This window comes from Tachypleus tridentatus, chromosome 2, assembly GCF_004210375.1.
Source record: "Tachypleus tridentatus isolate NWPU-2018 chromosome 2, ASM421037v1, whole genome shotgun sequence".
NCBI classification, from domain to species: domain Eukaryota; kingdom Metazoa; phylum Arthropoda; class Merostomata; order Xiphosura; family Limulidae; genus Tachypleus; species Tachypleus tridentatus.
In genome coordinates this window covers 100987464-101012765 of record NC_134826.1, presented here as the reverse complement: position 1 = coordinate 101012765, position 25302 = coordinate 100987464, and the positions used below count along the sequence as shown (strand labels likewise).

The following is a 25302-nucleotide window of genomic DNA, read 5'->3' as shown; positions in this document are numbered from 1 at the left end:
TTATGTTCTACACCTTAAGTGATAGTATATTTCCTATTGTTCAGCATTACTGTTTACTCATTTTCTGTATTACTTTACTATTGTTTACATATGGAATGTTCCAAGTCTCTGTTTTCATCCAATGGAACAAGTAATGTTTACATATCCTTTCTACATGTCTTATTTTTTAATATATATTTCCTGTTCTAGGTAACAACTGAAATCTCTCCTTTCTGAAAATGATGTGTCCTTATTTAATGATGTACTGTTGTTTTGGATATGTTATATAATGGTCATTTTTAGCATGTAGAGCATGATGATCTGGTTGGCACTGTAAACAACCAAATTATAAAATTTATATTTACACTGTTGAGAAATAATTTTACAATGTCTCATTTTAATAATACCTGTTACATTAATAATGGAAAATTTAGAACAAAACCACCAATAGACGTTAGAAAAATCTTTTATTACATAGTTCAACAGAAACATTTTTTAAACTAAATATACATATACGTTAGACAACAGAAGTTGAAACCACCTCTTCCATGAAATAATTTCATAAAACTATTTATTAAATTAAAAATTAGCATTTTAGACTAGCTGTGTAATATCTGAGGGGGAAAGGAACAATCTTCTAAATTTTATGCTAAACATATTGAAAGCAACATTGATAATATAATTTTGTAAGGAAATAAAACTCGGTAAGTTTTCTTTATTATGATAAACAGCAATCTTTCTTTTTTCCACAAGATTTCCTTGAGGATAAACTACAGAAAATATTACTATGGAAGTGGGCTTAAAACTCAAAAGATACACCTGACTAGAATTAAATGCCCATCTGAACTGTCAATTTGTTAATACTAGTAATATTAACAGTATAAATTAACCCTTCTATAAACATTAATGAGTGTATTTTCCACATTAACACTTCCATACAAATGCATAATCTGACAGTACCTAGACATTAACTCTTTCATGTCTATACTATAACTTGACTGCACCTACACACTCACCTTTTTACATCTATCACATAATTCAACTGTACATTTCTTCTGGTATTGTCAATTAACCACCATATATTAATTCTTACTTATGCCAGGTGTTAGCAATACACTAATTCAATTTTTTCTTTCATCTGTCCTATCAATAAAAGTAAATTAAGATGCTTTGACAACAAGCATTGAAAGTAAACAAAAAATACAGATACTACCAGCATAGAAAAAAACAAAACAAAAAAACTTAAGAAATGAAATGATGACATCATGAGACATACAACTCAGTTTACTTTAATACTAAAACTCTTTCAAAACATTTTATATAATCAGTTTAACCCTATCTGGACTGATTCAGGCATAAATTGTATGTTTGCAAATGAAATCTCAAACTTTAATTACAAATAGTAATTCTAACTTTGTAGAATGGACAGCAACTGTCTGTTGTGGAGAAACAAGTGTAGAGGACAAAATTTTGAAAGTCTTCTGAATTTTGTCTTCACGAATACTGTGCCTAAACAATCTATCAAAGAATAATTCTAACTATTTCAACAATTCCTACCTAATAAATGTTTTAGTTTCTTTTTTGTCATTTATTCAATGTAATTTGCAAAAAAAAAAAAAAAATTTTTCAACTTTTATATCTATATAGTTCCAAGAAGTTACCTGTAAACTTTTTTTATTAAATTTCTGTTCATTACAAAGAACAAGTTTATATCTATGAAGAAACTATCGTTCCTTAAATACATAATCATTTGCATCTTAGTTCTTGTTTAATTTTCCTTCTTTCCAAGAGGTCTTATGAAAGTATTTGTTGTCACCAGTATGATGTTATAGTCAATATAGTGCATGGTTTCAACAATTACTAATCAAACTCAGCTTCAAAAGTAGGTACAGTGAAGTGTTATATAAATATAACAAAGTGGTTTAAGTAGCAGTTTATGGTTTTTAGAATACTGGTTAGTCATAGTTTATTTAGGGATGGATTAAGAAATCTAGTGCAAAACTTAGAAGGTTAGGAACAAATCACAAATCTGGAAAAAAAACATTTATACTTTCTGTTGAAATTGTTTATGTTCCTGAAAATGTTTTTGTGTTAAATAATATCCATTTTAAAATTATGTTTTTTTTGTTTTTTTATATATATATATAAGACATCAAGTAAGCTTAATTAGGTTCCTCACTAAGCTAAACAGCCCTGCATGCATGGTGTGCCAAATATGTTTTGGACTAGCACACAACAATGCTGCTGCCAAACTCTAACTCAAGACTCCAATTTTAGCAGTACTGACACCTCAAATGACCAATCAGGCAGCAGTAGTAGCTAACAACCACAAAACCCTAACCACTCCAACTTGTTGACCATCAATGAATGACAAAACCTTCAATCCAACAAGTCCTGAAATATGTACTGTATAATAAGTCTCTAAAGCAGTGTAGGAATTTCAAAAATAATTATATCCACATCATTACTAAGATACTTCAAAACAAACAACCTGCTAACATATATAAACATATTCAGAAAAAAGGCAAACTGTCAATCACTTGCTCCAATTCACCAAATCCATAATTCAACTGTAAACTTACAACTATAATAACTGACTCAGCTAAGCATAAGTTCTTCCATTTCAAACTAAGCACTAAAAATTCTGAACACCATAATATCGTGAATTTCAAACTTCCTCTCCAACCATCCAGCTAAATATAAAATTAGTAATGCTTTATCAAATTCTTTCTTTTTACTAGTAGATGCATCATAAAGCTTATTAAATCCTTTATTATGCATAAACTTTGTAAATGATACACCTTTCCCAGCTCTTTTGTCCACTGACACATCTCAGTATGGCAATGACACAGATGTTTAGAGTTCATTGCATAACCCTCTAGATGCTGCATCAAAAGTTCAAGCTTCTTTCAATCATCAGGTCAATATAACACTTAACTACTACATGGAATAGCACTAAATCCTATTAAAACTCAAGCAATTACCTTCTAGAGAAAAACCAATAGTCGGATAAAATTTTTTCTAGTACAACTTAAGTTTTAAAATACATGATTAAGATTCATAACTTCCATTAAGATTTTAGTTAATGCACTCCATGCTTACCTGACATGATTTGTAGCTTGAAGCAATGACTAAAACAGTAAGTAAAATAAAATATCAAAACTAATGTACTGATGAAAATAAATCAAATTGAAACTGGTTGGAACCTTCTGATCAACAATAAACAAACCAAAGTTCTAAGACAGAAAAAAAAAGTATGCATTATGTTTTTTTTCCTCTGAAGAGTGTTTCACTCAGGTTTTGGAAATTTCACAACGTAAAAACTTAATAACAAAAAACTATATCAAATTAAATGATATTTTTGAAGTGAAATAAAGATACAATTTAGTAAATTTGCTCCAAGATTCAGAAAATTTAGTTAACTATTTCCACTGTGAGAAGGAAAGAAATGGGTATACAAAGTGGTACTCTTTCAGTCCAAAAAGGGTTAATAAGTTTTTAAATATCTATACAGAATAAAAACTTTATTTACATGTTAAAGATTTTTCCTTTTAACATTTCTTTATCTTCAAGATTTTTTTTTTTCTTTTCCTTCCCTAACAATTGAAGCTCACGTCGTACTATGTTTTCCAGACTAGGGTCTAGTTCCATTATTCTGCAAAAATCTTCACGAGCTTCAACAGGATTCCATGCTCCAACATGGGCTTTAGCTCGACGAAAAAGTGCTTTGATATTGTCTACATAATTGTAACAATATGGTAACATTTTATACATGAACAATTTTATCTTCAAGCTTAAAATGTCTTTACAATATATTATTCTATAAAAACTCAGCAAAATAAAATTTTACAAAATAGCTAGACCATCACAAAATCAGAATATCATTACATGCATAAAAAACAACAACAACATAACACTGATTACAGATATATTAAACTTTATTTAGCTTCTTTAGTTATAAAATAGCTATAAACACTATCACTGGGCAGTAAACACCTACCATACAACCAAGACATCATGGAAATATTAACCTTTACTCAGATTCTTCATAACTTATGAGGAGGTCAGTAAACTCATCATGTTACTTATGATTTAAAGACAATGCTACTTGTAATTGAGAAAAATGGGGTGATGTAAAAACAATGTTACTTGTCAAAAATTTATAAAGTTTAAATATTTCATAAAAGTAACTAAAATACAAAACAAAAGGATGAAGTCAATAAAAAACAATTAGGATAATTCTATATTATTACAATTGTTAAAGTTATTCAAATTAGACTAAATTTGTACCACAGCTGTGTTATTAAAGTTGGAAGGTCATTTGTGATAGACAAACTTTGAAAGTTTAATATTGGATGGTCCAGATGAGATGACTTCAAAATTCATAACCAAAATGGGTGGTTGTTTTTTTTATGTGTGTATGTAAAATAATTATTCTTAATATTTCTGACCTTCAATATGAAACTTTGCTTACCTAAAAAGGAATGATGAGTGTAGTGTTTCCTTAGGGGTTACATTTTGTGAAAAATGAACTTGCATATTATGACTTAAATAAGATTCTAGAGATAGTAATTTTTTTATTAGAATGTTCTATAAAAAGGTGGTGAGTTTAGTATGAAGAGAAATAGTTAAAATACTTTAAATATATTGAGAAGACTGAGTATAAAGTTAGGTTTAAAGGAGTTAGGAATAAAACTGAGAAATAAGAAAATAAAATGATATGGTAGTCATGACAGACTTAAAATGATAATATAAAAATTAAACAAATTCTGTAGTTTAGAAAATGAATTGCAAAAATAGTGACGTAAGGTCAATGTTATAGCAAGTTACGAGAAATATATGAAAATAATATTACTTCCATGTTTAAGAAATTGTGTATAAGAATTAAGTAATTTATAAACAGCGTTACTTCCAATTCCTAGATACATGATACAAAGACAATAATCACTTCTGTTGTTAAAAAATGCATTGATCTAAATACATTGCTACTTTTGGTTGTAAGAAATGTAACATTATAAAGCAGACAAGGGGTATTCATATTCAAATGCATTCAAACAAAGCTTTGGGAGTATTAATACTTGCATTTTAATACACTGGTAGGGAAAATTAAAGTATTCATATTTGAATTCGATGGCACAGTATTCATATTTGTTGAATGATTTAGTAAATACTTAACATTGTAAGAATGAATGTAAACTTTTGTACTCAAATTTCTACTGTCATTACACCTACAGCATGTTAATTTCTCTTTCAGTACACAAAACAATGTAATATAATAAATCATTTGACAGTTGGTTTTCGTTGGTTATAAATAATATAGTATTGAACATCAGCAAGAACTACTGACAAATCCTGAAAAAGAGGAAGTGACAGGCAAGTGTGGCAAGAGAGATTAATTTGCTATTTGATTGCTCTGTAACTAAACAAAACTGAAGGCTATGAAAATTATACTTTGCATGAGCAATAACATTATGAGGAACAATTTACATTAAATTTCATACTTCTTGGAAGGGTGGCAAATAAATCAGAAGAAAGGATGCCAAGAGGAAAAAAATCACATTTCTCACACTAGGAGAAATTCAGGATTTTTAAAAATATTGCCTTATAAAATTTAGTACTTAAAACTTATATACTATTAAAATTTGGATTATTAGCTACAATTTTGTTCTGTATTAATTGGTATAACATAGTTATTTAAGTACATTTTGAATGTTATTTGCACAGTAAAGCATGTTCATGGTAAGAGGGTTAAATTAGGTTGATACTCTGCAACCACCTTAAAAGTTGTTGTATTACATGGTTATTACTCCAGTCATGTCACTTATAAACTGAAAAGGTTAATAAACTACCTTCCATGGTACATGAACATTTCATACTAATGACAGATCTGGCTATATCAAATCAAAGTAAATATTGTGAGCAAGCTATTTCTACTTTAAGAAAAATCATTTCCAACCAGTTACAACATATGAAGATAAACCTACTTACTACGTTTCATAATATGAACTATATATGAATTATACAATATAGGTAAACTAAATTGCTCATTCATTTTTCAAAGTATCAAATGATATTTTATTTTCATTTATTTAGTACTGTATATGTTTCTGTTATTTAAATTATAAACTATATTCTATATAATAGATATATTATTATGAAATTATTTAAATTATTATTATTATGAACTATATTTTATAGTTCAACTAAACTTCATGTTTTGAACTATATTCATCATTTTTATTTATTGTTATATATATATATATATTAGTGAAGCTAAATTTATACCTAATTAAATAAGCAAAATCATGAGAAAAGATTGCAATAAAAACAGCAAATCCCAATCTCTGATTAATTACAACCATAAAATTTAAGCCATAAACAAAAATGCATTAACATAAAATGAAATACATGCATATTTTTAATAAAGGTTCCTAGGGTACAAGCTACAACATGGGATTATAAAATGTATCCTGGATTTTGGAGGTGACTCGGAAGTTGGACCCACATTAAGGTGAGGATACACTATCTATCAGTCTTAACCTCCAATTCGCTAGTTTCACACAAGAAAATTAGGAGAGTGAGATGTGGGTGCTCAAGCCCACAACGTCCTACATGTGTGTTACCTTTCACTGCCTGCAGACAGTTGTGGGAAGGTGACTGCTCTCCCAATATTAAAACAAGAAAGAGATAAACATAAAAAGATAAAAAAATAAATAAATAAAAAATGAAAATGAGGTACTACCATTTGGAGGTAAGCAAGATAAAACTTGCCTCTTGAAGTTAACATTCCTGCCCCCAATATGATAAAGGCATTAATTAACATGGCATCAGCAAAATGATAGTTTACTCTGAGTGTCATGCTTTTATATGCAGCTTAAGGTGTACATCCGCATAAAGTAGTGCCAAGTTCTTTGATGATCCTATTTTTAACTGAAAATAAATTTTTAGTATAATTTCTCTGATTTTACTTTCTCTGTACTTATTACAGAATAATTTAATAATTTTATCTAAAATTTCTTTATTAAATCCATTAACTTTTAATTTTTATATCAGAACATCAACATATTTAATAAAATATTGTAATTTATTACTACAAGTTTCACAATATCTGAATAACTGCAACGTCAGTGTTTATAATAGATGGGTATGGCACATTACCATGTAAGGAAGGAAACAATAAATTGAAAAAACAAAATATTTTCTTTTAATCAAAAATATTTATATTAATATCAATTTTATCAATAACTTTAACTTCTAAATCTAAATAATGTGCATCTGTATTAGAAACAAAAAATTTCAGTTTTCAATTCTGTTGGATAACTGGTGTCAATAACATTATATATTCAACTTGTGTAGCAAATTACTATTAAAGTATATTTATTGAAAAGTATGCAAATCCAGACAGTTTTACTTTAACTTAGATGTACTGATGATTTAATCAGCATAAATAACTCTGAAATATACAGTGTTATTGACATCATCTCTCTATTGCAGCTTGTAAACAACACCAATATCACTGTGGATATCTGCAGTAACAAATAAATGCACAACTTTCTTTGAGCCACTGATGATTTTATACTTGACTGGAAAATTCAAACAGTCACGTTGGCAAGATGCCATTTCAAGGGGCATCACACATTTGATAATATTCCAGCTCAATATGATGAAATAATAAATCTCCAACATCAACAATAAGGTATCATATGCCCACCTGATAACACATCCAACACAATCAAGGCTTTCTGCTTGCCTGGATTTGAACCACAAACACTACCTATGAGAGATAGTGATAGTTCATCTAAAGATAGTGACTCTGAAAATGAGCTTTTGGCTTAACCTAAATGAATAGACAATTTACTAAAATTTCTTCCTGAACACAACCCTTACTTTTCTCACATGCTACAGCTTGTAGTCAGGGACAGAATGAAAAACAAAAAAAAGTTGGATCACTGCTTAAAAGAAATTTCCAAAGCATCATTAGCCATCATGGCCTACATTACAACATCAATTTAAGCAGCTGATCTACTTGAGGGAGATGCCAGAGTTCGGTTGGTAATGCCAACATGATGGAACTCAGAAATTAAGGTGATTAAAGTCTTTATTGAAGATTCCCCAGAAGAAGTTTAATAATCTAAATACTGAAATAGCAAGAATTACTTTCCATGACTGTATTCTGCTTGCATATTTGGTGGCAATACTGACACCTTTTAAAGAGGCAAGAGATTTCACCTAGGGTCAGAATATTATAACCTTCAGCTATGTAGTGCAATATGTTTACAAGGTGATGACTTCATTTGACATCATGTAGTCCAGACATAATTTCAATCTTGTTACTGCACTGAAGAAATCTGTTCATGCCCAGCTGGCTTAGTATGGAGAATGAAGTGTTTTCTACTTGGGTGTGGCACTGGATCCCACCTATGGGATACAAATCCAATCAAGTGCTCCTTCAGTAAGAATAAGAAATTCTCAACCATGAAACCAAAATGACTATAAACTGTCTTCTTTGCAAAAGTAGTAAGCTCTTCAGTTTCTTTGTTGTCTCAAAAAAAGTAGTCACCTTATCTTCAGATACAAAGATGAACACCTACCTTGATGGTCCTGGCATTCCGAAAAAACCAACCCTCTAGAAATGATCCATGTTATAAAATTTTACTACCCTATCTCAACTATGCAAATACTACCAGAGTGTTCAAGCATCCTCTTCTCCCATTAAGCATTTAATACGAGACAAAATCTTTAGACCTGATAGCTGCCACCTCAGTCACAAGACATATGAGAAACTGATATTCATAAACAACAAAGTCATAATATCTGCAAGTTTGCTTTAAAAAAACATTTTTTTTGCTCTAAAACTTTGCTCTTACATTCTGAAAAATACAAGTATTGAAATATTATCCATTCAAATTTTGTGTTTCAGGTTTTAAAAAGTTTGTTTCATAAAATAAGAATATTGAAATATTTTCATCTACTGTTTTATAATTATTGCATATTATCTAATAAAGTATTAATGAATGCATTCAAGAATACATTCCTATGTATTAGTATTTGATACCTTTATATATTTCACATATTGGTTTTTGCTTTCATAAAAATATGAAGTATTCATATTTGTATTTGATTACTGATCTTTGTCATTAGCCTCCTCCAGGTTATAAAGACAATATTACTTCTGTTTGTAATACATGTAGCATTATAAAGATAATGTTAGAATTGACATCGAAGAATCAATAAAAGCAGTCAAACATTGTATTTTTTTCAATCTTTTTTTTTATCACCTAATTAAGCTTTGAATGTTCTTGTGCTGAAATGATTAAATTTGTTTGAAGGTGAAACAAAAAAAATTACAATAGTCAATGTTAACAGATGTGATAATTATACAATAATCTTAAAAAACAGGCAATAAATTTTAAACATTATTTACATTAATTTTCACCATATCTTTTTACTTTAATAATACTTACTTGGCTCCTTCTGTAACACAGATGTTGTATGTTCTATCACAGCATAATAGTCTTTTTCCAAAAGCTTACACTGAGAATAATTTAGCAGGAGTGGAATTTTCATGTTATCAAGCTGATTCCACTCTTCATCCCCAGGCTTCTCCCTAAAACCATGTCTAACTGTAGTAGATTCTTTAAGCTGAACTTACAGTAACATTTTACATTAAGAGCAAGTTTTGTTACTTGATTACTTTTTTTTCAATAGTGTCCTCTTAGTTGCAAAAGGTATGACAGTAAATTTTGAGTGGCTGAGTTAGTATTAACTTGCAATTAATAAATCACAAATAATATATTATATAAGAAACTAAGTGTAAAATTTTATAATCAGAAAAAGTGAGTATTATTTCAACATTAAAAATAATATACTCTTCAAAAAAAGAAATGCAAAAGGATATTATTGTTATTTTAAAGAGAAATATATGTAATAACGTTAAAAGCTCAGAGTATGTGATGTTACACGTGTTAAGGCACTGATTGTCAGACCAAAATGACAATAAAAGTTGTGCACTTTAAAAATGGAGGAAAACATCGGATTTTTCGCCAAAATGCATTCGTGTCCAATAACTTTGTTTGAGAGATCTGCATGTTCTGCAAGTGCAACATGTCCAAAATCCCTATAAAAGTGACGGGTTCTTGGATTCCATAGCTCAGTGTTAAGCCACCGACACGCAATACAGTTACGCCAAGACTGACTGACTGATCCATATAACAACATGGATCAACTTGTGACCGTCCACGATCTGGCAGACCTCGTGTGACCATGCCCGCACAAGATCGCTACATCCAGTTACGTCACTTTCGGGATAGGACCACCACTGCGACATCTACTGCCTCAACCATACCAGGGCTGCGTAGGATTTCCAATCAGACCGTATGCAACCGTCGACGAGATTCTTAGGCCCCATGTGCATCCCATCATGGTGAATGTCAACGACGTTTTTCAACATGACAACGCCCGTCCTCACACAGCCCGACTCACCACTGTCTTCTTGAAACACCACAACATCAACGTTCTTCCCTGGCCCTCCAGATCACCAGATTTAAACCCCATCAAACATCTTTGGGACGAGTTGGCCTGACATCTGCAATGGCGACAACCTCAACCGCAGACTCTACCTCAGCTTGCAGCGGCTTTGCAGGCTGAGTGGACAGCCATTCCACAGGATGTGATTTATCATCTCATCGCTTCCATGGGCAGGAGATACCAAGCAGTTATTGATGCTCACGGGGCATACTGTTATTGACGTTGAGTGACGTTAAACTTCACCTAGTGAGCGTGGACTTCGCCTTTGCAGACTTTGGATGTTCAGCAGTGAATGTGCAAAGTTTCACACGTCATACAGAACTACCTGGAATAAACTTGTTAACAACATGTCTCAAATTTTGCCTTTTATGTTTCTTTTTTTGAAGAGTATATTATATATAGTTCTATACAACAGACTGTATAACCTGCTAACACTTTTTTTTTTACTTTGATTTTAATAAAAACTTAGTCTTCCTTACAATTTGTTTTTAATAATCTATAGTATACTTGCACTATTTGTAGTTTTTCTCTCTGTTTCATTACTAATAATATATCCACAAATCATTATTACACTAAAAAAAAAAATCTAGCTGTTTCTCTCCGATTTCCCTTTTCTTTTCTGCTCTGAGATTCAATTTATGAATGAGGCATGTGCTAGTGATTAATGTACCAGCCTGTACATTCTACACACAAACACACATTTCTTACTGAGGCATTATACTTGTGACAGTCAATCCCACTACTTGATTAAAAGTAGCCATACAATAGTTTGATTGTCTGCCCACTTTCAAGTCAGCAGTTCAAAGACAGGGATGACTACACATGAGCTTCAGATCTCTTATTTAACATTTTAGTCCACATTTTGGATGCACTGCAATTCAGGTTCAAAATATCAGTTAATTTATATTGCAGTACTTACTTCCTGTACATGTATTATGTTCTGCCTGAATAATAGTTTGTTGAAAGTTCCTGCATACTTCTCCATGTATGAAGATAGTAATAATGTTTTAAGCCAAATATTACCTAAGGAAAACCCAAATCTTGAAATGTAAAAATTTTCAGACTTCTAGTTATGCACATGAAGTATATATTCTTCCCACTTACTTTCAGAAAAGAAAAGGCATTAATACATTTGATACCATAAGTTGAAATGTGCATATTTCATTAATTATCATGGTAATACAAAATATGACATTTTTTCCAAGTCACGAACCAAGTGACAACAGGAAATGGTTAAATTATATTAACATAGTCTCTACAGACTCAAAAGCTTCATATCCAATACCACTGGGTAACTTGGAAAGTAGCTCAGGACACAAGATCCTTGGCTAAAGCACACTATTAGGTACCAATAAAATAAATCACAGCTTATGGCATTGTTCTTATAAGTGTAGTTAAAAAATAATTTGTAGCCCATCACCCTTTTTACTAGTTCCAAGCAAGAGAAACTACCACTCCCATTCACTAAAAGAATAAACTTTCTAATATGGCACACTAAAATAAATGATACAATTAATTTTGCAGCAAAGTCCTACAATACACTTTACCTAAGCAGAAGTTGCTCAAGACGATTCAGAGCTTCAGTATACTTTTCAGCTGCTTTCTTGTATTCTTTAGCTCTATAGAGAACATTACCTTCCTCTCGAAGCTTTGGGACTGATGCAAGCTTTTCTTCTGGCTCCATTGCCCATGATTCTTTATCATAGTCTCCTGGGGCTTCTAACTGCAATAACTCTGAGATGCAGAAATTAGCTTTGCTTAAGAAACAAATATAGGAAACATACTATGTATTAAAAGTTCCCAAAAATAAAGGTATATATAGAAATAATTATGGCCTGTAAGTAACGTTTAAGCAAAATAAGCAATATAACACTTCAATATTCTTCGAAATACAACATTTTAGCACACACACACATATCCAAAACTTCTCTATGCATATGCTAATAGATGTGTTTAGAAAATTTAATTTTAAAATTTTATTCAAATATTAGCAAGTTTTTTCTACAAAGTCTGTTTCAAAATTTACCAATTTAATTTTGGTAGTGGAAAACAATTTGTTTCTGACATTTATTACATTTAGTAGTTATTTGCACAGATAATATACACAGAAAAAAGTCATACTTGTCATATAATTTCTGGCCTAATCTTAATGATTATACAAACACTAACTGTACAATATATGACATACCTCCCTACACAAACACTCTCTCTACATTCACATGCATTCCTTTCATGAAGCAATCAACAAATATGCACCAAGAAGGGAGGAAGGAAAGGTAGGAAAGTGCACAGAGATAAGTATCTTTCAGAAATACATTATCTGGTGAGGATGATGTTAGTTTCCAATACAATGGCTTAACTCCAAGCACAAAGTGGCTAGAATCTCACAATGAGCTGTTGAAGGGATCAGTATTAAAATTACCTAGGTGAGCTTCCTTTCAAGAGTGCTAAAAGGAAGCTCATGAGGTGCAACACCCTATGGCTGTTCCTCACTAGGGACACACTCATGAGAGATTGCATCTCATTTCAATGAGAGTATACTCTTTGCCCTAATAAAGGATAGGGACTGGCAAAAAGCCTGAAAAATATCACAAGGACAGGTAAAACAGATATGCAACTGTATGCGATATGTACAAGTAAGGTTGGGGCACCGCATTGAGCACAAGTTAAGGATACTTTTGAAACCACTGTTTAACCATCAGACTATAGGTCCACCACCAGTTGTAGGGTTTAAGGGTGATACATCACAGTTGGATATTATAAAATATCAAGAACTCCAAATGCATAATTGATAGAGTTGTCCTTACAAGAGTGAGTAAAGGAGAAATAGAGAGTATGTACCTTATGTAAGTACAACCTGAGAGATAATAATAGCTGCCAAGATGGAACCAAATGGAATTATGGAATAGAGTGGAACCTTTGCTCAATCAAGGGCCTAGGATGAAACCCCTTATCTTTCATCAATGGTGGTCTTGTATATTATTAATAGAAGGATGTCCTCTGCCTTCTCATAAATCTGAACTCTGCAATTCCACTCAGATTTAACATTATGCTGTCTGGTTGGGGTGTGAAATTACAAGTAGGTTCCCATAAAGGCTGGTACCAGTCCTACAGATATCTAAAAAAAAAAAAAATTCAGGGACCCAAATAGGAAAGCCCCCAACTACACCCTCTTCTTCTAAAGTGGAGGAACACTTAAACACACTGGAGAAAAAGCCTTTGTCCACCATAACACTAGCTTGAAACTAGGTGTGATAAAGATATCCTAAGCTCCACAAGTATAATCTAGAGGTAATGAGTATTTGGAAGCCTTGAAAAACAGTGTAATAGATGAATTATATTTCCTACATTTTTAAATGCAAACCAACCTCTGTTTATTCGAGCCAAAGATCAGCACGGACAATCAGAATCACCTTTAGCTTTACTCATGATACCTCATGATTGGCAGTCCATGATAATATGGTATATCATCTGGTAAGCATCTAAATGGTTTGATGGAACATATCATTTCTACAGAGCCTGTTGTAACCAGTAGTAAAGATAATTAAATTGGTTAATAGTTTGGAATGGGGGTGGGTTAAGCAGATCTGTCTGGGCAATGCCACAAAATTGGACCCAATTAAAGCAAAATATAAAAGATCCTATTCTGGAAAATAAACAAAACTTTGACAAAAGTATTCTATCCATCTCATAATCTAGCAGGTGTGAAAAATAGCCATGGGGTGGGGAACTCTCAGAGGAAAGCTGCCCAAGTATGTAAGAATGCAAGAGAAAAGCATAGGAAGAAGTCTGAATACTGGTCTGTAAAATGAAATCAAGACAAATGAAATGAGCAACAAAAGACAAATGTGCATAATCTGATGAGATGCAACTCAGAAGACACCTCACCAGTAAAAACCAAAATATACAAAATGGATATTTGGGAATCCATCTCTAAGGAAATGGGAAAATTAAGAGAAACTGAAAGATCCCAGTGAACATAGAATAAAGACAAATCAGTCCAAAAGGAGGTAAAGTTGGTCACATAGCACACTTCCAGGCCAAACCAAATTATCAGATTACAATTGCTTACAGAAGTGAAAAATAGATGTCAAAAGAAATGTAAAGATTCCCTTCTTTAGTTGCTAGAGACTCTGAAAGAAAGGACTAATCAGGATGTAGCAAAGCATAAATGTAGAGTAATACAGACACACAAACAACTTCAACTTATGACATCAACATGTCAGCAGTCAAGAAAAATATTCTGTCACAAGGAGATGGAAAACCAAGGCTAACAAACAGACAAAGGAAGGGACAAGATCCATCTATCCTCTTACATAATAAATAAACAGTACATCTCTAAGCCTGAACCAAACAAATCAGGAAGGTGAAAACAAATAGTTCCCTCACCTTCCACCAACAAGGGAGTAGTGGACTCAAAGGGAACAAAGAAAAACCAAAAAACATTCCAAATATAAATGACTAATTGAAAAAAAGGAGTAGAAGGTAAATCCAACTTAGTAAAGAAAAGTGTCAGGAAACAGAATCCTAATTCTCCCTAAGATAAACAAAAAAAGGCAACTTCAGAAGTCTCAGGAGAAAACACCTCAAGCCTAATGGATATTTCTATCTCTCACAGCCCTGACTGAAAGTGACAATTTACCAAGCTTCCTAACTATGCTATATTTAGTTTGTTTGTTTGATTTGGAATTTCGCACAAAGCTCCTCGAGGGCTATCTGTGCTAGCCATCCCTAATTTAGCAGTGTAAGACTAGAGGGAAGACAGCTAGTCATCACCACCCACTGCCAACTCTTGGGCTACTCTTTTACCAACGAATAGTGGGATTGACCATCACATTATAATGCCCCCACGGCTGAAAGGGCGAGCATGTTTGGCGCGACGGGGATGCGAACACGCGACCCTCAGATTACGTGTTGCTCGCCTTAACACGCTTGGCCATGCCAGGCCCATGCTGTATTTAGATCTAAAAATATCTAAATTTGGTTTGGAAAACAGTATTAATCATAATACTTCAAAGTATTTAGCAATATAAAAGCTTTTCTCTCATAAATAACTCAGAAAAACTAATATAATTACAAAAGGAAATCTAAGATATAAAAAATCATGCATAGATAAACAAGCCTTACAAAATGATGATTATGATGATATGGTGAGTGGAACCAATATGGTGGATTTGATAAGTACTATGATATTGCAGCAAATAGAAAAGGTAGTAGTTTCTTATTTTATATTCTAGCTTGCCAATATTAGAACTGACTTTATAATTCACATGAATTACAGACATTGTATTGTGAGCACAATAAAAAGTAATCTGATCAAACCCATATGTCACACACACACACAAATCAATATTTAGTTTGTTGTTGTTGTTTTTTTTATATTTATTTACTTTCAAGTTAAGAAATTAACCACTGTACAATACTAAAAGTTGAATTAGAACTTACAACTTGATAAAGTTTATTGACATACATTTGTAAAATAGTATTGAGAAAGAAAACATGCGAGCTTAACAAACATGGAAGATAACTAGAATGGTTATTTGGCACCAAGTACCCAAAGCAATGTCAAGAGATATGTAGTAGAGATAAACAAATGATAGTTGATAAGGCCACCTGAAACAAGACAACTGTGGAAGATGCAAAAAGTTCTGCCAAATAGTCAAGTCTAAAAGTGAGTTATTACTGACACCACAAACTGAATATGGTTCAACCTCCTCTCAATACACCATTGCTAATATGCATATCATTATTGTTGATCTTAATGCCTTTCAAACTATGCATAAACTGAAATATATGGCAACCATAGAAGTTAAACCCTTATGCCATATGAAAAAAGGCATAACCTCTATGCCAGAAGCTTAAGCTTCTAGATTGCCATACAGGAAGCCTAAAAAAGTGGAATAGCTAGATACATAGAAAAAGACTGAAGAAGCATAAACCTGAATGCAGCACCCAATCTGGTGCTATAAACAGGATATGACAATAGGTTGGAACAAATCATATTTTATACCCTGGTTAACATATGAAGTGTATAGAAGATTTAGAGTTGTAATCCTATCATATCCTGATGGAATGTATCTATTGCCAAAACCCAAAGATTAGTTACTGAAGATCAAGTTGCCACAAGTTGGGTGATCCTATGAGAAGACAGCCCATAGAATCACCCACCAATTAAAGTTGCAAAATGAAAAGTAATCCAACAGAACCATTCAATGCAAATTCTATTCCGTAAGAAGAATCTGTTTCAATGGACACAGTCAACCTGCTACTACAGGTGTCACCCTTGGAACAAGAGTGATAAGATAGGACTGGTCCTGAGAAAGGAGGTCCAGAGTTTGAAAACATGGAGGCCTTGACCACATGCATTCTTCTTGAGAAACACAAGACACCACCATGGAAATGCAAGACCCTGACAATTTACCCCTTAATAAACCTAGATCATAACACATTGCCTGTTGAAAAGTAAGAAAGATGAAAACACTGTACAGAATCCTCTTTGTCTGTGCATAGACACTAAAATTCCTGACTGTTGGTATATGTACCTTACCCCTGAAGCAAAGCCTTTGTGAAGAGAGGGAACTTTGGATGAGGTGATAACAGAGCAGCCCAAATCATAGTAATGTCTCAACTGAACCCCTCAAGATTGAAGAATGACCTTGACTAAGGAAATTGGGGAAGTAGTAAATTGATGTTTGTGGTCTTAGTCACATAAAGACCAATAAAAGGATTACTTGTGTTCTTGCTCCAAAGGCACAATGGATTTCAGTGAGTAAGAATGTGGTATCCTATTCTATATAGATGAGCCATATGAGGGTCAGCTAAGCCCAACTTAGAGATGATATGAAAAATATATTATCTAGACCAATGAGATAATGAATTTTGAAGAATGTTTCAGTCCTAAGAAGGAATCCTGTCTAGTGTGTTTCCAAAAGCAGAATCAGGGTGTGATGGTTTTACAATTGACGAGATGGTGCTACCTGTAACCAACTGTCCATGAAATGGTGTGCATACAGTACACTAGAATAAAGAGGAGAAGAAAAAAACAAAAACACACATAGGAAATAATGGAGCCTGTATGAAGCAAATGGGTCTGAAAGAAAAAACCCAGAAATGCAATACCTGATTCTTGTGCACCACAAACATCAACAGTATTGGGATATCACCACTATAGCAAAGTGCACATACAAGCCGACTACAACCAACTTTAGCATCTATAATCCCAGTAAAAAATAAATAAAACACATATTGAGAAGTGAGCAACTTGTGAACCTTGAAGAATTTAGGCAATTATACAGATGAGAAAGATCGATGACTGGACAGCACTCTCCTGTCTGCATAAGCCTAACAACCAATAAAAACTAAGAACTAGTACAACTGTCTCACTACCCCTAGACCACCCATACATAGATAAAACTACAACTACATTCCAAATCCCAAGAAACTGCTGGAGATGGAAACCATAATGATGGGTGGATAATAGTTGTTAAGATACGAACTGAATGACTAATTGTGACTCAGAGAACTGCAATGGTCTTGGACCCATAGTCATGGTTACTACATGTCCGGAAATTCTTGAAACTGAAGGTATACGATAATCATTGATGCTGTTGGCAATCCAACCAAACAATAGATATATTACATGTAGACAGAATTGACTCTGGGTAACAACGTACCAAGGGGATGATGTCAGGGTCAGGACATACAAATAGGGGCAGTACAATGACCTCTTGTTGGAGCCAATGCAATTCAAGATTCCAATAACAACAAGGAGGAATGTAAAAGCCAAACTTTGAATCAACATGCATTCTAACAATGGATACAGCTCATCATCAGTAGATCTGGTGATCATGAGAGTCTTCTAGCAAAGTGAAGTAAGAAGAAACAAAATGCTGAATTTTAGAGTTGTAAGTCTGTATACTTATTATGTCTCATCATAGGGCACTGAACTATTTAAGTGAGATACAATCTTGAAACTAAGAAGCAGATGCTTTATTTGAAAGTCAAAAAATGCCTCCACCTGGCAGTGTTAGTTCCAACAATATGTCAGATAAGGCCTAACTGTCCCTTCACATAACTGAAAACTAATCCTTCAAGCAGGAACCACATCATCCATATAGGGAGAAAAAAAAACAACTAAAAATTCACTCCCAGATTTTACAGCCATCAAATAAAGTGAATGCTCAAAAGCAACCACAAAAAAGCCCTATAACATCACACAGTTTAAGAATCAACAGAAGAAAAAGAATACAAAGGCAGCTTATTCCAAACTGATCATCCTTTCACAGGTCATCTCAAGACACTTAATTGGAACAGTGTTTTGCAAGGTAAAGTTGTTTTGTTAGAGCAAAGTAGCTTTGGACCATCTGCTGCATCCACCCTAGGGACTCAAACCCTGGACCCTAGCATTACAAGTCTGTAAACATACCTCTGACACACAAGGGAACTGAAATTCCAACAGACTAAAGAAAGGCACAGAAAAAGATAAGTCACTCTAAAATGTCATATATCACACTTGATTGCAGCTTCAAAGTCCCTTAAAGGACCACCACAAGTTTGATTATATGTCTCATCTCACTATGAATAAGATCATTATTGCAATGCTGAATATCAAAAGTGAGATGGAAGGGATCCAATTTGCCTATGTGCCAGAAGCAATTGTCCAGAAATTCATACCATAATAACTGGCTAACCAATAGGAAGGAAAAACACCTTTTTTAAAATTAGTATAATAAATAGAATGAAAATAAATTAAATACCACAATAATGTTCAAAGTGGCTCTGAATAATTATAATACTGGAAGACCTGTTGGTGACACTTTGTCTAGTGAAAGCGGTAACATTATCTTAATGAAGTGCTTATATAGAGTAACAGGATTGAAAGTTCACTGACATAGGTGGAGAGTATCACAAGATAAATATTGCCAAAGGCAGTTGAGTGGGGTATAAAAGATTGGGGCAAGTGAGAAAAAAAATCAAACCATTGCTTAGATAAGTAAAAGAAAAAAACCATAGAGGTTAAGTGACAGATACTCCACCTTGAAGTGGGCCACCAGCTGCTGGGCCCTGGGGACTTTTACTAACAATGGCATCCCAATTTCTTGCCAATACACATGACCAGTAACAAGAGGGTTGTTTTAATAATATGACAACTGTTCAATATATGTATGTTGCCACATCTTGTATTGAACAGTTTCATTTGTATTTTATATTCTTTATATTTCTCTTTTTCATTGATTATTTATAAAAGTTTTCATTTATTTTCTGTCAAGCACGATGTAAGTTTACATTGTTCATATTGTTTTGTTTGCTCTTGTATGTTCTCAATTTGTAATTTCTTTTTTAAATAAAATTCCAAATGGGTAGAGTTACAGCAGTAAGGAGAGGAGGTATGCAAATTTTGGAATAATGACTAAACCATATCACACTTGCGATCACTTACATAAAGGACATTCTACATTTTCAAACTTTTTTTTTCTAAGTTTACAGTAGTTATGTTTTACTAATTCAAGCACTTTGCTCATAAAATGCATTTTCCTTTAAAAAAAATACAGATTACTCTGACTATTATTATTCTCTCTAGGAAGTTATTCTCTCTCTCAAAAAACAAATAAAATAACAAAAATGCACTTTTGTAATAATAAGATATCAGTAATTATCATCTTTTACCAATCACAAATTCTAGGTCAGTGGATTTTTGCATCAGTTGGTCTAAGTCGGAGTGACCAGTTCCTTCTTTCATTGCCATCATTCCACACCGGTGTGATGAACAGTGCCTATCATCAGGTTTTGCCACTCCAGCATACTGTCTATACCCTTTTGAAACTATGGGGTATGTATCTACCAACTAAAAATGGAGAACAAAATGTTTGTCTCTTCAAAACTTCAGTTTTACAATCTGTCTAACTTGAATAATCTAGGAAACTTTAAAACCAACCTATCTAGTCAACTATGAAGTAAGAAAGTTGTGTTAAAAGGATTATTATGTTAGGTATAACAATTACATTAGTTAAAGGCAAGTATACTTACTCTTTATAGTTTTATATTGTACAGTATTTAAGACAAATTAATCTGAACTTTCAAGGTTATAAATATTATTTACTTCAAACTTTCAGTTAATATGAATGATCTTCCTATATTCAAACTACTGGAGTCTCATGATTTTAAAAACATTCTATGAATATGCTACAGTACACTTTATCACAAGAAAATCACCCATACATTTTATACATTCTTCACTTATAACTTCTTCAAGCCATTAAATATTTAGTTTACTGTAGCAAACAAACAAATATATTCACAACTTATTTCACTACAATAATGTTTAAGTATTATTACAGACATTTGCTATTCAACAATGCAACTCATTAAGAAATATACCAACTGATAAATTTTGGTAATTAAAGCAAAACACCTTACTGCTGTTTTATTTTTAAAAAGATAAGATTGTAAATTAAAACTTGATAATACATTCAAGAATGAAGATAACATGTTAACAGAAAATAATATGTTAATGTTAAAAAAAACGTCCTAAAGACAGTCCCAGAAAGTTTATGATTGAAGATTTATCATAATGCACATTTGAGAATTATAAATATGTATCCAAATACATTACAAGTTTCTAAAATATATATTTTGATATGTAAAATAGAGCAAAATTGGTTTCAACCTACACTTTTATCAACATTAAAGAGGGCAACTTCCCCTACTCTCATTGTCTTCAAACATTGCTCCCAAATTGGCATCTTAAACTTTTTACCAAACAGCAACACCATGGGGCATCCTATCTTCTTGCTGTCATCAATTATTCCTTTATCTTGATCTTCAACATCAAGTCTTCTGGTTTTAAAATGAAATGTGGCCTTGAAAGAAAAAATTATAAAATGAATGATATATTTGAAACTCAATACTTTGTTCAAGATTCAAAAATCACTTAAAAGAGTAGAAAACAATAATAAACAAGCCAAGGTTCATCTATTAACAGAGCATTATTTTCAAATTTTAGTACTGTTAAAACTGCTAGACCATACCTTGTGGTGTTAATTCTTTCAACATTTTTTAAGGTTATCATTTATGTAAATACTACTGTCACAATGAAAAGTTCAAGTAATTTCACAAAAGATACAAGCAAGTTTCTGGTTCTAAAAATCCACTGAAGCACACAAAAAGTACTGAACCATTTCTTAGTTTAAGCCATACAGTTGTTAATAAGGATAATGCATTACTATTTTTTCAATTCTATTTCTCAACATCAGTGGAAAGAACTATAAGTACAGGATTATTAAGATGCAAGCAAAATGTGACATCTTAAGTTAGATTTTTATACTTTAACCAAAATCCATACAAGAGTACTAAATAAACAAAAAATACTCTTCTGTGACTACCCATAAAAATTTCTAATAATTCAAAATATACATTTTGGGTAAAAACTTTATAAATAATTTCTCAGGCAATTGATATATCCAAAATAACTGGTCTGAATAATCTGAACTATCTTTGAGATGCTGTCTAGTATCATTTATTTGAAAAATATGACAAGCAGAAGTATAGCTGAGTATACATTTCACCCACATATAAACTGTAACTTACAGATCTAAAAAAATTATTTTATATATCTTAACAGGATAATTTTCTTCCAACAAATTTCAGGAAAAAAATGCTAATGATCAAATATTTAAAATTCAATATTTTATGTAGCCTGTACAGCTACATTTCTAAATATTATACATGCATAAAATATCATTGTAATTGTGCAACAGCAAATGCCACAATACTTTTTCAAAATGGTTGAGGATCCCTCTGAAAATCAATAAAATCCATGATCACTCTTCAGTATCTCTCATAATCATGCCCACATAATCTAAATATGTATTGCATACCTAGTAAAGGGAAAACCATTAGGAATCAAACAGGGGACTTGCAACCTACAGAAACTACAATGTTAATAATAACATACCACATAAAATAGATCTAGTGAAAGGAGTGAGGTTTTTGCTTTAAATGGCAGTAAAATATTCATACAGTTTGTTGAGTCATACCATACTGCAGGTTCTTAGTAAGCATTCAAATCAGCATTAAAACAACAAACCTGCAGAGTTCACACAAAGATTAACAGTGACAGCAGTACACAGTGGTCAAAGTCAGCATATACATATGCTGTTCAGATTTAAATGCGTGATTGCAAATACTCCTTGCATTAAAACATGCCTGAAAAAAGAAAGTGAGTGAATGCTGTGAAACTTTTTCTGTGACAGAGAAGTGCTAGAAATTGGAACATTTTTTTCATTAGCAAATATGTAGATTATATACCAATTGTTCAGAAAATGAAGGATAATAGGCTATGTCAATAATTCAGCTCAATAAATTTTATGTAAAAACCCACCAAAGGCCTAGGATTATTATATTATCTACCTCTGGTTAACATTACTGAATTAACAAGTAGCAAGCACATAATTTATAGGTCACGACCATGAGTTATACTGCAGTGCAGACCTAGTTTACTCTTTATCAGCACTCGCCTTCATTAGAAAGTATACAAAGAAACAAAAAATACTAATATCAGTATTGTTTCTTATTTCAAGCCAAAAGCTTTATTCTGTTGGTGTTCCCAATACAAGAGAGAAGTTAAAAAATTTTCACTGTTTATGTTAAAACAAATACACTGTTACTTCTTAAGTCTCTCTGGTTAGAAGTAATACATACTTACCTAATATAATGTGAAAGGACAGGCCAGCTTCCAAAGCCCCAGTAAAACAAAGTAATATCATATTTACTAGACTAATTCCATTGAACCTACACAAATCTGTGATTATCCATAGGAAAACGCTACATTAAAAATGTTCATTGATAAAGTCTCAAACTATGTAAAGACTGAATAATATTAGAGCAATGTTTTTAGATAAACCAAAGAAAAATAAAAACAAAGTTTAATTGGTCTTTATTTCAGCTGTATAAACCAAATATTAATAACAATAATAAATACTATTAAATTTATTAATTTACCTTACTACCATCTTGCCAGTCAGGAGCCTCTCCACGACCAGCATGCAATACTTTCTTTCTGAATCCTAATAATTTATCGCATTCTTCCCACATATTGTACAATATACAATTTTCTTTAGCCTATTTTTTGGGTCTCGATGTCAGCCAAGTTAAAAGTACAGAACTGCGAAGCGACGTTCGATTCTATACGTAGTCCCAACTTATTACTAGTGCTAGTTATAAAAGTTATTAGTTTTCACTAATATTTACTTTTGTTATTACACAATTATCCATTATGAATATAATTCACATTCTATTTTAATACTTTTCGGAAAACCAAAACATCTGAACAACGTAGCAGACGTAAAATCGTAATTATAAAGACTTCATCATAATTGCATATTTAAAACTAGTACTACCACAAGCTAACTAAACCAATAATATGTGCAAGATAGTTGCTCTTACTCTAGCCTGGCATGGCCAAACGCGTAAGGCGTGCGACTCGTAATCTGAGCGTCGCGAGTTCGCGCCCGCGTCGCGCTAAACATGCTCCCCCTTCCAGTCGTGGGGGTGTATAATGTTACGATCAATCCCACTATTCGTTGGTAGAAAGGTAGCCCAAGAGTTGGCGGTGGGTGGTAATGACTAGCTGCCTTCCCTCTAGTCTTACACTGCTAAATTAGGGACAGCTAGCACAGAAATTCCAAAACAAACAAATGCTCTTACTCTACGTGCGTAAAGAAAATATACGTTCAGAAAATTATAGTAAAATAGCTAACTTTTGTTTTCTTACTATATTTTTAAAGAAACCGTTAAACCTTTTCAAGTGATAAAATATACGTTTTCAAACTTGTTGTAGAAATAAAAAGACTCAGTTTTATTTATTTTTTATCATAATAAAAGGCTAAGTTTTACTTCCCTACTAGCTAGACTACCCGTTCCCTGAACGAAAGTTATATAAATTAATGATTAATGAAACATTATCTCAGGACATAAAGAGTTGCTTCCTTTATACGAAATTGTGAAAATTGTCCATACAAATTGCAAAACACAAAATCTGAAATCGCAAGTTTGCATATATCTTCCCATGAGCCTAACAAACCTTCTTCACAAATTTGGTGAAGATACATTTAATAGAGATTTAGTGGTGGTAAGAAACGTAGAACGCAAAAATGAAAATTTATATCTTCCTATGGACCCAATGAACCTCCATACTAAATTTGGTGAAGGTCCATCTAGAGAGGCGAAGAGGTAATAAAAAACACAAAAATTAATACATCTACAAAAACTGAAAACCTGTATATATATATGTGTGTGTGTGTATAATATATACCCCGCGTGGACCTAATGAGCTTCCATACCAATTTTGGTAAAGATCCGTCCACACCCTGCGAGGTAGTTACAGACAACAAACATGTCAGTACTATTAAACTCATAAACCTTACATTTGTTTTCTGAATCTTCTAAGTTCAACCAAAGAAAATTAAAATAATCCAAATTAACTAACTTATCATCAAACATCTGAGCAAGTGTGCTACTTTGAACTATCCTATATCCTATTCGAAAATTTATAATTACTAATCTATATGAAATAGGGCCGCTTTATAGACTTTAAGCTTCATGGTAAAATATTTAATTATATTATATTTTATTTATTTAGAAATAAGCACAAAGCTACACAATGAACTATCTTTGCTCTGTCCATCACGGGTATCGAAACATTTATTAATTATATACTTTTCAAATTATTTGTGAAGTTATTATTTGATTTTTTTTATATTCTCTTATACTGTCAATTGTGATTAAAGTTTACAAGCC

At 32.3% G+C, this 25302-nt stretch overlaps 1 protein-coding gene across 3 annotated transcripts; it reads right to left on the bottom strand.

Annotated features, from left to right (window-relative positions):
* Positions 1-431: 431 nt before the first annotated feature.
* LOC143244697 (AH receptor-interacting protein) lies at positions 432-24018 on the bottom strand. Of its 3 annotated transcripts, none has more exons than XM_076489814.1 (6): positions 23506-24018; positions 21177-21365; positions 20173-20350; positions 12054-12240; positions 9444-9586; positions 432-1497 (listed from the first exon to the last, which is right to left on the bottom strand). In XM_076489814.1, exons 1-6 carry the CDS (start codon positions 23596-23598, stop codon positions 1388-1390), a joined length of 900 nt encoding a protein of 299 aa, XP_076345929.1. In that variant the 5' UTR covers positions 23599-24018; the 3' UTR covers positions 432-1387. The 3 variants fall into 3 exon arrangements, with proteins under 3 accessions (XP_076345929.1, XP_076345928.1, XP_076345930.1); XM_076489813.1 differs by lacking the exon at positions 432-1497 and adding an exon at positions 2749-3716; XM_076489815.1 differs by lacking the exons at positions 432-1497; positions 23506-24018 and adding exons at positions 2749-3716; positions 23210-23231.
* Positions 24019-25302: the final 1284 nt, after the last annotated feature.

What these genes read in the sequence shown, in the direction of transcription:
- LOC143244697 (XM_076489813.1), bottom strand. Translation starts at nt 23,598, where the DNA reads ATGTGGGAAGAATGCGATAAATTATTAGGATTCAGAAAGAAAGTATTG. An exon ending in ACTGGCAAGATGGTAGTAAG is followed by an intron (nt 21,366 to 23,505) that starts GTAAATTAATAA and finishes TTTTCTTTCAAG; the next exon opens with GCCACATTTCATTTTAAAAC. An exon ending in TGACCTAGAATTTGTGATTG is followed by an intron (nt 12,241 to 20,172) that starts GTAAAAGATGAT and finishes TCTGCATCTCAG; the next exon opens with AGTTATTGCAGTTAGAAGCC.